The sequence below is a fragment of the Callorhinchus milii genome, unplaced genomic scaffold (assembly GCF_018977255.1).
Source record: "Callorhinchus milii isolate IMCB2004 unplaced genomic scaffold, IMCB_Cmil_1.0 Scaffold4, whole genome shotgun sequence".
NCBI classification, from domain to species: Eukaryota; Metazoa; Chordata; class Chondrichthyes; order Chimaeriformes; family Callorhinchidae; genus Callorhinchus; species Callorhinchus milii.
This window is the reverse complement of record NW_024704745.1, coordinates 21,119,966-21,136,032: the sequence shown is the minus strand read 5'-3', so window position 1 is coordinate 21,136,032 and position 16,067 is coordinate 21,119,966. Positions and strand designations below refer to the sequence as shown.

Sequence of the window (16,067 nt, the reverse complement as noted above, 5' to 3'; positions counted from 1 at the left end):
CTGAAGGCTCTCGCGCCAATGGTGGGGCGGGTGGGTTGGGGAATGTGGAGCAGGCCAGAGCCGGCTGAGCAGAGGGTGCGGGCAGGTTGGTAGGGGTTTGGGGGGTCGCAGAGGTAGGGTGGGATGAAGCCATGGAGGGCTTTGTATGTGACGACCAGGATCTTGAACTGGATCTTCTGAAGGATAGGGAGTCAATGGAGTTGGGTGAGAATGGGGGAGATGGGGTCACGGAGTTTGGTGCAGGTGAGGATACGGGCTGCAGAGTTCTGGATTATCTGCAGCCTGTGGAGGGAGGAGTTGGGAAGGCCGACAAGCAGGGCGTTTGCATGGTCGAGCCTGGAGGTGATGAAGGCATGAACAAGAGTTTCAGCGGCCTGAGGGGTGAGGTAGTGGCGGAGTCGGGTGATGTTATGGAGGTGAGGGAAGGCAGAGTGGGTCATGGCTTCGATGTGGGGAAGAAAAAACAGTTGAAGGTCTAACAGGACATATAGATTCCTGATTGGCTTGGAGAGTTGTAGTGTGCAACCATGGAGGTTGATGTTGCCAGAGCCTGAGGTGCAGGAGGGTCTCAATTCACTTGATAGTATGTTCTGTGAAGTGCTTTGAGACATCTTGAAGACATGATCAGGTGCTGTGTCAAATGCAAGGATATTTTCTCTCTTTTCTTGTGGAACTGGAGGATTTCTCTCAAGGCTGCTTGAATTGTGGAAGTTTTATAGCATGGAGATTTTGTACCAGTTTCTGACTCAAGCTTCTCTTCTGGATCTCCAGTCCCATCTCCTTGCTCTTTTACAAACCATTGAACATTATTTTTCTTCTTGTATTCATTTGGTTCCCCATTCTGGAGTGCCATTCAGCAGACATTTATCATAAGACATCCACTATTCAAAGCCTCAGTATATAAAAATAATTATTTTAGCCTCCTCCACTTTACTTCATCGATTATGCTCCAGGATTCTATCCCGTGTGAAGAGTGTTAATATAAATATTCTGTATTTTTACAAAATTATGAGGAATGACCAGGCTTTGCTCACTGGTCTGATGTTTGATTGCCATGTTGAGATGGAGAGATGGACCCCAAATCAGTTTATCAGACAGTGAGGCAGGCTGTATACTAGTGCATATACTAGCGCTCACAAAATATAGTCAATCCACTTTATGATATATTCTGTGAAGCACTTTGAGACGTCTCAACCACGTGATAAAGCGTTATATCAAATGAAAGGATTATTATTGTTATTCATTATTAAGTGAAGTTCAGCAATGTAGGTTTATTCACTTCAAACACTCAGTTTGAAGCAGTTTGAATGGACCACTGTACAACAACAACAACTTGCATTTATATAATAATAATCCTTGCATTTGATATAGCGCTTTTCACGTCGGGAGGACGTCCCAAAGCACTTCACAGAACACACTGTAAAGTGAATTGACTGTATATTTGTGGGCGAACGCGGCAGCCAATTGCGCACAGCAATGTCCCACAAACAGTCGTAGATTGAAAATGACCAATTTATTATTGTTTTCGGTTTTGGAGGGATTATTATTAGGCTCTGTGTGGAGTAAGGAAACTTGCCCAAGGTTTCGCCCTGACCTGCCGGGGATTGAACTCAGGTCTCTCGCTTGCAAAGCGAGTGCTCTAACCACTGAGCTACAGGACTCCATAGTGCTCCTCATGTAGGGTAGCATCCCAGAGTGCTTGACAGTGGCAGAGCATGACGCTGAGCCGGGGGAGGGGGAGGTGACCGTAAGCACGGTCAAAGAGGAAGGTCTTCAGGTGCGACCTGAAGATGGGGAAGGAGCAAGATGGAGGGATAGAGGAAGAGTGTTCCAGAGTTTTGGGGCATAGTGGCTGAAAGTGTGGCCACCGATGGTGGAACAGAGGGCATGAGGGACATGCAGAGTTTTGAATCAGCTGGATCCTGTGCATGGTGGAGCTTGGGAGACCGGCAAAGAGGTCATTTGAAAAGTCAAGTCGTGAGGTAATGAATGAATGGGTCAAGTTTCAGCTGCGTCTGGGGTAAGGTATGGTCGGAGGTAGGCAATGTAGCGGAGGTGGAGGAAGGCGGTCCTGATCAGGGACCGGATGTGGGAAAGGAAGGACAACTAGGGGTCAAATCTGATGTCAAGTTCGGTGAGTCTGAAGGAATAGGCCAGGCAGGTTGAGGAGGTCAGAGCCGCAGGATAGATGACGTTGACTGAAGCCAAGAAGTATGTCTTCCGTCTGGTCAGCATTTAGTTGTAAGATGTTTGCACTCATCCAGGCCTTGATGTCTACTCTACAGAGGCTTCACAATCTCAGGATTAGAGTCACGTATTCCCTCAGCACTGGCGGAAAGCTGGAACAACAAACCCCAGGCCTGTTTCCTGGTTGGAGAAAACAAAATGCCGCGAATGGTCAGCACATGTGTAGGTGCAGGAGAGAGATTTTCCAGCTCACCCTGAATGTCCTGTCAGATTCTCAGGACAGCCCCTGAAATGTTTGCTTCCTGCTCCAGCTAATTTTTCCCAAAAAGTCATTAGTATGGCAGTGAAGAGAGAAGAGTAAGGCTCTCCCTAGCTCATGTACTCTGTGAATCTTCTTTGCTCTTTCATTTAGTTTTGTATCGGATCCTTGACTGAGATGACGTTTCATGCCTCTCTCTGGCATTTCGTCATTTCAAAGTGGGCTGAAACAAAGTTGGACCTATTCTTCAGAGATTATGGTTGAAACACTGCTATTGCTTCAAAATGCTTTCCCAAACCATTACATAACTTTTAAGTGTTTTGCATTTTACAATACAAAGCCCTTCATATTGCATCTCAATGGTCAATTTAGTTATAGAGGTAGAAGATTGCAGGTAGAAATATCACTAAATATATCGGGTCCTCTGCTCTCTCAGAAGTCAAATCTGATAACAGTAACTTTAACCTGTAACTGTTTTTAAATGCTCTGTTTCACAAATCAGTAACAGAATCTCTTAGCATTTTTTATGCCTGGGAAAAATGCTTGAGTTTTTTTTAAAAAAACGTTTTTTCTGGCATGGTTGAGAGGTACAATTTTACTTCATTGTTTTTCTCGCTCCAGAACTTATTATTGTTTTCCAGATAGATGTGCTGAACACCAGGTTGTTCAGCACATCTGGTTCAGACCGTACCTCTCACACCGTCTCCACTTCATCTCCACAAATGGCTTCTCCTCTAGCCCCCACACCACTTTGTGCGACTTTCCTCAGGGCTCTGTCCTTGGTCCCCTCCTCTTCAATATCTATATGCTCCCTTTTGTTGATGTTATCCGCAGACATAGGGTCAACTTCCACATGTATGCAAATGACACCCAACTATACCTTTCTGCCTCCCCTTGCTCCCCTCTACCTCTGCAACCTCCTAACTCCCTACCAACCTGCCCACCCCCTCTGCTCAGTGGACTCCAGCCTCTTCATGTCCCCTGCCTCGCTTGCCCCACTATTGGCATGCAGGCCTTCTAGCACTCTGCCCCCACCCTCTGGAACTCCATTCCGCAGTCACTCCACCTTGCCCCCCCTCCCTTGCCTCCTTAAAGACCTGTCTCAAGATGCTCCTCTTCTACCGAGCCATCGGTCACCCTCCTTCTCCCCCTGCTCTTCACCCTCCCTGATCCCTAGCTCAGGTCTGAAACACTGATTGTCCAGCATCTTGGGAGGTCCTCCCGACGTGAAAGACGCTATATAATTTTGTTATTGTTGTTGCTGTACCTTTGCATCATGTAAAAGGGAAACCCATTTGGTGAAGCTGAGAGAAGATGCAGTAACAGTGCTATTTATTTTCATCGATGTCAAAATATTTGTTTACAATTTGATAAAAAGTTTTATGGTCCAAGCAATTAAAATGTGAAAACAGACTGTACATTTTAGAATAAAACTAAAGTAACAGTAACTGATGGTTGCTGACCTCCAGACCTCTCCTAATGAAATCCTTGCTGTTCCGAGTATTTAATGAGGCTTTTACATGGCTTGGAATGAGAAATATGCCAAGCATTCCTTGCGCCAACACCCTGAGGCCGGGTACTTCTGAGGTACCAGACTGACTATTGCACAGTGCTGTATATTAACTCCTGTATGCTGCCTTAGTATACTGCGAAGCATAATTGCTTGATAGGTAAACTTGTGGGGATTACATGTGCAGAAACTTGGCAGTGACTGAAAGCTGTGCAGTGGAAAATCTAGTTGCGAGCAAAAGACGTCTCCTCTTTTGATAGAGGCTGGCAGGGTTCTCATTACAAGGGTGTTGCCAGCAAAAATACCCTGCTGCTGTTTTAGGTATGCTGTTTAACCCCGTCCCACCCAAAGGCACAAATTGTAAATGGATTCTGCGACATATGAAGAGTAGAAAAGAGATCTATTAGTTGTGTAAAACAAAGCAGATGTTTAGTGCTTATACACAGGAAAAATTGTGATTTTTTTCTCTTAATTGGGAAGAGTCCAGAACCTGAGTAGCCTACATTGTGTGAAAGGATATCATTAAATGCTAATTGTCACCTGAGACAATGTTGTAAATTTCGTTCCATTGGATTTTTTAAAATAAAGATCCATTTTATTTTCATCCGTCTTCGGTTTCAATACAGAAACAGAACTTTCAAGAATTGTTTGATCTGAATTTACTTTCCTGACTGAGTGCTCTTATCCAGCAACTGTGAATAAGCAGAACCACTTTCCGCTCAAAGGGGACTCCATGAAAGAGAAGCCAATCATTTCAAAGCTTATTAAATTATAATTTGCCTCAGAGAAGTGGGAATTTTGAGTATGCAACAATTTTTAAAAATAAATTACAGGCAATTTTATTGATGTCTCATGTCAAGAAAGCCCCATTTATTTGTGTTTAAAACTGCTCTTTTTTGCTACAGTAAACAAAAGGTTAGAATTGAGCTATCAAACCCTGGGAACATTTTTTATCCACTGCTGTTTCCTTTAGATTGAACAATGCTTTTGCAGCCATTATCAAAGCGGAGCAAATAAATGTGAATATTTGTTGATGGAAGTGACAGAATATGATTTAGTAACTGTTTTTTCAGGGACTGTAGTTTGTTCATTGAATGACCTATTTATTATTGGATGAGTACTATGAATATTTCTGCTTGCGAAAGTTTCCTGTATATAGGACAGATAGCTGAAACAATTGTATCTTGTTGTGGAACAGAGTTGTGCACGGTTCTATTGGTCATTTATTTCCAACTGAACATTTTTACAGTTATTTTACAGTTGTATTGATATGGTTAGTGTATTGATATGATTAGTTGCAGGGCTATGGGGAGAGAGCGGGGGAGCTGGCACAGACATGATGGGCTGAATGGCCTCCTTCTGTGCTGTATGATTCTATGATAGTGAATTATTTTAAAGCAATCTTTTGTTTAAAACAACTTCTAGTAAAATGTTGCTTCAGTATCTTAAACTGTAAAGCGTTAATATATATATTATACAACTGAAGGTGCTTCACAGCAGAATACCTGAAAATAATTGATGGCTTTTAAATCAAAATGTATCAATAGATTGTCACGGCCTGGAGGTATAGTCTGAGATTAAAGATGGAGATACAGGAATACAATTGTATTGGTGGATACATGAAAGGTTACACAAAATAGATGAGGATCTGATTCTAAATGCTACAATGTTTTCTTTATTTTCTGTTTATTGTGATTAAACTTCAGTGATAAAAGAAGCCTTTCCTCTCTCTTTACTCTCCAATTCATCCTCCCAAATGCTGGAAATCTATGATAATACCAGAAAATGATGAAAATAGCAGGTTTTTCTGCACCCAAGAGAGAATTGAGTATTGTTTGAGGTGTGATGAGGTGCTTTTCTGACAGGACAATACCTCCCACATACAATAAGCACCTTAATTTTTATGCTACCTCACTGCTCTAGAGTTTTATTTAATGAGGCTTACACGATTCCACATGACAGGGTTGTGCTACTCAGAATGAGTGTCAGACAGTCAGTGTGTGTGTGATTAACACTAAGCGCTCTGATAACCTTTCACCTAGCTGAAAAGAACTTTATAATTTACAGCTATAACCCAGATAGGGATGTCTTTCTATCGAGTCTATAAATACAGTTAACTCCTGATAATTCAATCCTGGCCTGACTTGTCGCTTTCTTTACCTGTCACTCCACTTAGTCGCATTCTGGAAATTTCTATAGTACAGTGAAATATGGTTAATTGCATACTCAATTTGATAGTCAAAATTATTCGATAAACTTGACTATTCATATAGCAGGACTTGCATTCAGACAGGTCGGGTCAAATTCCGATGCCCTACGATGCGCGTTTATGAATTTAAATCCTACTTTCTATTTAATTGATTTAAGTGATATTCATTGATAAAGAGCATTGTAATTTCTCTTCACTTTCATTTACCTAAGCAAAATGAATGGCAGCAAACAAAGCATCGTTCACACAATTGTCATATTCTAGAAATTTCTAGAAATTTGTTGCTCTGTAAAAAAAAGATATAATACAAAATTACATTTGTAAAGCTCCTTTCGCATTGGGAGGAGGTCCCAAGGCGTTGAACAGTCAGGGATTTGGTCTCAAGCCGGGGGGGTGGGGGATTGGGATCAGGGAGGGTGTAGGGCAGGTGGAGGGTAGGAGGGTGGCCGAAGGCTTGGTTGAAGAGGATTGCAGGGACGGTAGGATGGTATGAGTATAGGAGGATGGCCGAAGGCTCGGTTGAAGAGGAGAGCAAGGAGGGTAGGAGGTTGGCTGAAGGCTCGGTTGGAGAGGAGAGCAAGGAGGATAGGAGGGTGGCCGAAGGCTCGGTTGAAGGGGGGGATCTTGAAACGTACCTTGAAGGAGGTGAGGGAGGGAGTGAGGCAAAGGGAATGTGGGATGGAGTTTCAAAGGGGGGGGGGGCAGAAAAGCTGAAGGCCTGACCGCCGATGGTGGAGGGGCCAGGCAGGGGCTGTGGAGCAGACAGGTTGATATGGTGTTAGCAGATCACAGAGGTAGGAAGGAGCAAGGCTGTGGAGGATTTTGAATGCAAGGATGAGGATTTTGAACTCTATCCTCTGGGGGATGGGGAGCCAGTCGATCCAGGCGAGGGTGCGTGTGATTAGGTCACAAAGCCTGGCACAGGCTCATAATCACCTCCACCCTCGCCCTAGGACACGAGCTGCAGAGTTCTGGATGACCTGATCACAACGAGTTAACCTAATTGTAGACTGCACTGTAGAACATAACTGAGTGCTGTAGAATGCAATGATTTGGGTCTATACATTTATGCAGACTCGGATTAATTGGTTTCATACGAATGGTCACGGGGAAAATTATGCAATGAACCGAAATATTCATATATCCATTATGGTGAAGAGGATCCTCAGGTTGACAAATAAATCAACTCTGAACTGGAGCCTTAAAATATTTAAACGCCACAAGCCACCAAACTAGTCAATAATTTAATTCTAAAGTTAATCATTAAATGGTTGTGTTCCACTGTCTGCAAGTTTAAATTTACAACAGCCAGAAGCCTTGCAGGAGAAGTCCAAATGCTGTTACGACTTCTTTGAAGCACTTCGCCATAAAGCTGTTGTTATGTGGCCTTAATCTATACTATACCATTGAAGTGTCCTTCGCTTTCACCAGCAACTGTTCTGGATCCTATAGATTGCGTAATGAGGTGCTTTAAGGGGTCAGACAGGCTGCTTTCTTTAGTAGTTTGACTATTTCTGGACCCTAACTTCACTCTTCATCTCTTACTGAACAACAAGAAATGTTTGGTCTGCACTCGCCCCCTCCTTCCACACTTTTAAACCTTACATCATGACTTCCCTCTTTGTCTGAGCTTCCAGTCATCTTTCTCCCCCTTCCCCCATGCTCTTCAGTCCCATCCCCTCCCCCCCAAGTATCCAGACAACTGCGTTAGGGCTTTGAGACATCTTCCTGATGTAAATTGCATTGAATATACTGTGGGGTCATCAGAATTTTACACGTTGGGTAGTGTCTTGGAGCATTTCATAGATTAAGTGAGAGAACTAGAGCTCAGCTTTAAGTCCTCAGTGCTAAATTGCCCCCCAGCTTATCCTATGTCTCTCCCAAGTATCTGATGGGACATTGCTCTACACATATTGGCTGCTTTTTTGCTTGCAAAATACACTGTCACGCAACTTTACCGTGCCTCCTTTTGAGATTTCTCAGCAACATAAGGTGCTATATCAGATGCAAAGGATTATTATTGCTTCTATTATAATACATGTTAGGCAGAGAAGACCTGAGTCACAGGATATACTGTAAAACCTATTTCTACCCTAGAGGTTGAAAAGGCTTGTTCTTTCCAGTGATAATAATTCATTCCCCATAGCTACTCTTGGGTAATCTTTGTGGATTGCATGTTATGGGATGCGTGTGTGCATGCATGTGTGTAGAGCCGTTATAAGTACTGAACAGTTTGAGATGAATGTCTGTTTATTTTGTTAATTTGCTGTTGTTATTTAAATGGGGATATTCTAAGCGTCATAGATTTCTTTCATCAGATCATAGTAGAGGAGAGAATTAAGAAATTATTGTAATTTTATGAGCTGATCGAATCACTGTTGTAACTTTTGACACTACAAGGAATAAAATGCTTTCTGTACGTTTCCAATAGATTTAGTTAAATCTCCATTCAATACTTGTGTGGTGGGGAAGGGGGCAGTTGTGCGGTCAAGAATGCTGTGCATACACATTGTGAATGTTCATATTTGTGGTTGCATCTCAACCTGGTTGAACATGTGGTTTTACTTAAATCAAGTATACAATGTCTGGATGTGCAAGATACATTGTGCATGTGTGTGCATTATGAATACAAGTCTCTTTGCCCGTGCTTTTGGTCTTTCCTCTCCCCATCCTCTATGGCTCCCACCCCTGCACGGGTGCCCATTCAGCAGCGTTAATGTCGGCTCTTCCTATCATTGCGAAGCAGAATTCTCCAAGCATTGGGTTGTTCACTCAAAATTAGGGAACGTGGGCTGGGTTTAGACTGTTGTTAGATGATTTAGTTGTACCCTATTGATGATGTGTTGTTGCAATTGTAATCTGCTTTGAGATGACCTTCCAATGTGAAAGGCGCTATCTAAATGTCAATTGTATAAGCAAACAGATGAATTATACCATTGCTTACTCTGTACTGTAAAATCTGTGTATAAATTGCGCATGTAGCTTCTAATAGAAGAAACGTCATGTACATTATGCATGTGATCATACAGCTGAATAGATCAAGAATTTGCTTGCAAAGGATTGCAAATGCAAATCACTGGGATAACCAGACCAGTTTTGGAAATCGTATTCAATTAACAGAATTTAACTGCAGATTCAGGAGTTTGCAGTTCAGGTTAACAGTGTAGGGGAGCTCACTGACAATGGCTTGTGTTTAAGGAGTCTTGGGGCCCCTTCCTGTTGGCTCACATGACCTGACCCTTCTCAAGCATTCATCTCAACTAACTTCACATCTGAAAGAAATGGAGGATGCTGGTGTGGAGGGGAGCGGGGAGGAGAATAAGTTGGTAGCAAGGTTCTACTATAACACCAGACTAGAGCAATGATCCACTCAAAGTATAAAATAAGGTTGTTTTCTGTCAACCTAGGAGGCCAGCTGCTTCCTCCAATGTTTGCCTGTCCTGGAAATAAAGCTGTCAGGCTGTTCTGATTGTCCAAATATTTGAAAAATAACATCTTAGCAGTGTGTTTTTGCAAGTTCTGTGTGAAAATAGTGCCACAACCTCACCTGTCTCATTTTACAAACCGTAACATGCAGAGGTGTTTGATCCACGGCATTTACAATTCTCAAGTCCTAACTGAATTTGCTGTCCTGTTTCCTGCCTGTCCTGTAATAACTTGAGAACGATTGTGTGAACTGGGATTATAAATATTTTGACAATGTTTTAGTAAAACCCTCTCTCTGCACTTCCAAAACCCTTCAAAAAATCTACCAACTTTACTAAGCTTTGGTCATCTTCCTCCCCTTCTCCCTATATAGCACCTTGCCTGACTCGCACTCCATCTCCATACAGCGCTTTGAGATAGTTAACTGTGTGAAAGGCACATAGGCGCATCATTGAAGTGGGATAATAAAGTCTATTTGTGAGAGGGAGGTCTGTTGGAGAGAGAAAAGAAAATAATCAGAATGTGTAGTTTGTGTGGAAATCAATAACATTGGAAAGAATAGGATCGAGTTCCTGCGGAAAAATATCAGGTATTAGAAACTGGATTAAAAAGGTGTAGAAACTGCAGGTAGAGTTGGAGTTGCTAAAAAAAAAGGTTGTTGAGGGCACTAATGTCAGGATTACTTCCAGTGCCATGTGCAAAGACAATGATTAGGAAAATCATGGCGTGACTGGGAAAGGGAGGGGAAAGATAGTGTTGTGGAGAGGGGTGCGGAAGAGAGAGAGTGCTTGCCTGGGAAGGAGAGAGTATGTGACTGGGGAGATGGATTAATGTAGGTCTTCAAATCTTCCCTGATTAATACGTAACTCCCCATCTCTCTCAGGCCAAAGAGAAAGTTGGTGTGGAAAATAGAAAAACTCACAAGGGTGTTCTCCTCAGATTAGTAATAATAATAATAATCCTTGCATTTGACATAGTGCCTCATCATGTCACTGAGACGTCTCAAAGCTCTTCACAGAATACACTAAGTGTAGTCCACATGGGCCGAGTCCAATCCTCAGTATTGTTCTCAATGGTGAAGCCGGGTTGCAGCAATGGATGTAAGACATTCCGCCTTCAGTTGACGGATTACTGACCTTTTAATTCTTATTGTTCAATAAAAGTAGGGACCTGGTTGTTAGTCGATTGACGGATCGCTTTTCCGGGGGTAATAATTCCCTCAAAAATAATAATAATTTGGTAACTTCAATCCACGGCTGTGTGTGGGACACTGCTGTGCGCTATTGGCTGCCAGGTTTCGCCCACAAAATATACAGTCAATTCACTTTGCAGTATATTCTGTGGAGCGCTTTGAGATGTCTTGAAGACGTGATAAGGCGCTATATCAAATGCAAGGATTATTATTATTATTATATCAAATGCAAGGATTATTATCGTTATAAAATGCTGGTATCGTGCTAATCATCTGACGATGGAGGCGGAAGCTGCCTCTGGCACATTCAATGTTGTAACTATCACCTAGACAGTAACTCTGATCTTGATCTTTCTCCACTTATGGAGCACATTTTATTGTGTGGTGTAAGTGGAAAAGAGTTGCATATTAAAATCCCCAGTGTAGGGGCAATGATGCACTGTGCTACATAATGAAAGGGACAAAGAGCAATTTCCTCATGCTGGTAACTTACTAATCTTGGCCACTGTCCGGTAGGAAGTTGATGAGTGAGTAGAGGTTGGGTGCCTCCTACATAAGAAAGGAACATTGGAGGGAGGGGTCTGGGACAGTTCACGCTTGGCCTTTGTGGAAGCTCGGAAGCAGGTCATTGCCTGCCCTCAGCCACAGGATGTGTAAAACCATTTCCTCTGTAGCACACAAGCTTCCTCAGCTTTCACTGAACTGGACCAGACACGTAATTAAGTTTGATCATTGATGCTTGCCAGTGGGTGAACATGTACGTTGCAGAGTGTTTTTTAATTTAACCAATGGGACACTGAATTGTGCTTTGTACATGTATTGGCACTGAAGCAAACAGTGAAACTCAAATCTTCCAACTTTGATGGCAAGCCTGCTACTGGCTAGCCATCAAAGCTTAATAATAGTGTGGTGTGAGGTAGGATACTTTAGCTTCCATTCCGATAGTCTACCATGCTTTAAAAATATTCAGTGGTGCAGTATTAAATGATCCATTGAAATTTAGAGCTGCAAATGCTGTCGTATTAAAATCAACACATTGCTTTATGATGGTGCAATATTCCTATCTGTGAGTTTTAACACGTACCTCTAAGTGTCAAAGCCTGACTTGCACTGATTAGAAATGCAAATCATTAACCATAAGCATAACATTACTGTAGGTTAAATTACGGCAGCGAAAAAAATGTTAATGGACATAAGACCAAGTCCACTTTGTTGTTTGCTTTTACTGGCAAGTGTGGTTGATCTTTGAAAGATAAAATAGCTGTTTACTAATATTCTCACACATTGTGTTCAATGGGGATCTGATCATAATTCTTGAAGAACACTCAATTGAAGAATGACACCCGACATTCCAGCTATTTGTTCTTCCTCAGTAGCAGGAGTTAATAATAATAATAATCCTTGCATTTGTTATATCGCTTTCACATCTTCTAGGCATCTCCAAGCGCTTCACAGAATATATGTAGAGCGAACTAACTGTATATTTGTTGGTGAAATGCAGCAGGCTATTGCACACAGCAGTGTCCCACAAACAGTTGTGGATTGAGTGACCAAATGATTATTGTTTTTTTGAGGGATTATTATCCACGGAAAAGCGATCTGCCAATCGACTAACAATTGGGTTCCTACTTACTGCTAGGTAAACAGAAGCATGTGGGGTCAGGAAACTCGCCCAACATTTCTCTCTGCCAGGAATCGAACCCAGGTCTCTCGCTTGCAAGGCAAGTGCTCTAACCACTGAGCTACAGGACTCTATGGAGCTATAGGACTTTATATGGAGGATGCAATCATTTTGCAATGCTACAGAGACCACATTTCAAACCGAACTGTAGATTATTTCTAATTGTATCACTCGAGTGCTTTGAATACTTAATTGTGACCATTCCTGAGTAGAATACTGTGTGAAAGCTCCTTCGGGAGCTCAGCACAGAACTCTTCAGAAATGTATAAGTTTCTTATGGAAAAATGTTCAAGACGTGGAGTGGAAAAACTGTGGCCACCTTTTTCAAAATCTTTTCCTGTCATTTCAGTTCAGTCTATCCTTAGTTCAATCTATCCTCAGACTCCCAGTCAGCTGGGTGAAGCACTTTGAGAAGTCCTCCCAAAGTGAACGGCACTATGTAAATCTAAGTTGTCGTTATTTGATCCCATTGTTTGCTGCACTACTTGGTGAAGCGGTTTGTGACAGTGGAGTGTTCTGTCTTAAGCATTCCCCATACTGGCTTGTATGGGGAATTGGTGATAATAGCCACAATAAAGGTTATTGTGCCCTGATGTATATGGAAATCAGCATTGAAGCAGGAAGGCAACATAGAGGGATTTTCATTTGTTTAAAAACATGACACCCAAGTGTTGACTACACAAGCTTTAATAAAATAAGTACTGTATACTTCTGCATTCAGCTATTATCATAAATGTATGCTTGAACTGAGCTAATGGTCCTTGCTGTTGCTCGAGGCAAGCTGCTGCACTTTCAGCAAAGACCACATTCCAACGCTGCAGGAATGTTTAAGTTTCAATAGCAGAGGTGAAGGAAGTAATTACATTGCTCCTTGCAGAATGGAATGTGCCTGACATTTGCTGTAAACAGGCCTCCCTCTGCTTAGGGTCTTGAACTATTTTTTCATTCAATCGGGGAGATGGTTTGTTGAAAATGACAGGTTGAAATGCAAACAAATATTTTGATAGGGAGAGAAAAGGCCACAATGTACCTTAGCATGTGAACATTCTCCATAGTCTTAAAGCTTCCACACATAGAAAGATTATCATAACTCTCACAGTTGTATTGCACATTAACTTGTGGTTGTATTTTTCAAGCAGACCTACTTCTGTGTTATAACTCACAGGATATATCCGAGAGGCTCGCGATAAGATTGTAAGTGCCAGCCCGAGTTCTGAATTTGGCAGCAAAACATCTGAACATAGGGTGTAACCAGTATCAAGAAGAAAGCGGCAGTGAGAGAGAGGCAATTGTGTAAGCACACCCAGTTATTGAAGGACTGTCCTTATTCCCAGTTATTGAAGTACAGTCCTTTACTTACTCCTGCTTGTACTGAGGCCTTCCTTGGCCAGGTTGGCCCTAAGAAGTTCTGGGAAGCTCCATGCTGCCTTTGCTGCTATGCATGTGTTCTGAGGTGTCGGGAAGATGTGAGACAGTAGGACTCCTGGCATTAAGGAAAGTACAGATTAAAGAAGGCCAAAACCTTCTCCAAATAGTGAGGATGTTGCTTCTACAGCTGGAGACAATTTCCTTTTGAAACGATAGTGCCCAGGAGGAAGGTGGGGGTGGTGGTGGTGAGAACAACATGACTGATGAAGACATGCTATGCCAGTTTCACCCAGTCATAACGGAAGCTTTAATGTCAAATCATTGTATGTTTAAGAAGATCAAGCCCAATAGCATATTAAGTATGAATATAATAAAATCATGTGCCTTACAGCCACCAACTTCATTTGTGGTTTCATTCTCTGACACATATCCAGAGATGATCTTAAATGTCCACCTCGTGAGGGCTCAAACCTGCGCTTGCTGGATGTCAAATGACCAACTGGTAACTATCTTCCGCGGGGGTCGGGGGGATAAACGGGGTCTCCTTATTGCAGCTTAACTGGTTCCAAGGTGACTTGTCTGGCAATGGAATGTCGGAGTTGCGCCCACACGCACAGCACAGCCAGCGTGGATCATCAGGAGGACTTGAAAAGGCAGACCAGTCGCTGGGGGCAGGGATTCTTCCCACTCAGCTCCCATTAGGCCCGTAACCCAAATCCCTAATGGGTAAGGTGATCCTAGCTGGACAATTAGTGGGAAAGTGTCCCAGGCAGTGCTCTCAATAGCAAGATTGTGGTTTTAGCTGGTTAGCCATGAGCAGTATCCCAACACACACTCTGATATCGCTAAACCTTGGTCTCTTGCCAACCTGCTCCTAATACTTTTCTAGAATTAGGTAAGCAAGCTGCTTTCCGTTAGGAAGAGTGTACATTCCATTCCAAAACATCTCTGAAATCTCCATGTATAGGTGGGATGGATGCATGGCAATCATTTTGGTTTGGATACTCTTAAGCATGATGATGAGTTTCCGATTTTCCTATCTGACCAAAAAAAAACTAGTGTCACATTGCCTTATGAGTAGGGATAAAGGCTGATAGGTAGTACAAATTAGTACCTTTTTGACCAAATGATACCCTTCCATTGATAATACTGAGACTAGTATTTTGTAAATCAGTTGTGGACTGGCATGTTGTTATGCGATTAGAGCTGGTCAGTTATTGAAGGCTGCTTGTTCCTCACTTCCTCTATCCCATTATCAGTAGTTAAGCTTTCAACCACTATGCCCTAACTCCCCGGAATTCTCTCCCAAAGTCCCTTTGCCTTGTACTTTGTCTTCCTGACTTGTAAACCCTCTTTAAAACTAATTTCTTTGAACTTATCATTGGGTTGGTCAAAATACTCAAATTCCTCCTCCTTTGCTGCTTGTTACGGTGATCCCCCATGTCTTTGTGAAGCACTTCAAGGCACATTCAATGTACATCAAAGAAGCTATATAAGTACCTGCTGTGGTTCAACTTGAGTCTGACTGTTTCTTTTTACAGAGGACAGGGTTTTGACACACTGTTACTTAGTTTACCAATGAATGCTAAGCAGTTTGAAGACTGCTGCTGACAATTCCCCCAAATTAAGTGTATTAAACTATCACCCATCCCAAATCATTCAAAAATGGTATAAATAAAAAAAATGAATTTTTTGTCTTTTTGAGATCCTGTATCAATCTGGAAAGTGTTGGTTGTAACTTTACATTCAGATGATGGTATCAAAGTATTAAATTGGAGTCATGTAGCATATTGGTAGAGCATGCACCTACCAAGCGAAAGGACCTGGGTTCAATTCCCGGGCAGGGCGAAACATTAGACAAGTTTCTTTACTCCACACACCTCAGTTTACCTAACAGTAAGTAGGAACCTGGTTGTTAGTTGATTGGCAGATCAATTTTCTGGGGGTAATAAACCCTTAAAAAAAATCACTTTACAGTATATTCTGTAAAGTACTTTGAGGCGTCTCGAAGATGTGATGAGGTGCTATACCAAATGCAAGGATTATTATTATTATTAAATTAACCGGATGGTTAAATTATCAATGACTTCACAGGTTTTCTTATGCCTTTGTTTTGCAGAATTACCAAGCCATTGACATTTGCTGACTGTGTTGGTGATGAACTACCACTGGGTTGGGAAATAGTTTATGATCCCCAAGTTGGAGTGTACTACATCGACCATATCAACCGTAAGT

At 42.2% G+C, this 16,067-nt stretch overlaps 1 protein-coding gene across 1 annotated transcript in view; it reads left to right on the top strand.

Moving 5' to 3' along the window:
* wwc3 (WWC family member 3) overlaps window positions 1–16,067 on the top strand; it is a 111,454-nt gene that overhangs the window by 29,216 nt on the left and 66,171 nt on the right. The window contains exon 2 of the mRNA XM_042334542.1: window positions 15,952–16,061. Within this exon, the coding sequence (XP_042190476.1) occupies window positions 15,952–16,061 (110 nt within the window). The remainder of the gene's footprint in view (window positions 1–15,951; window positions 16,062–16,067) is intronic.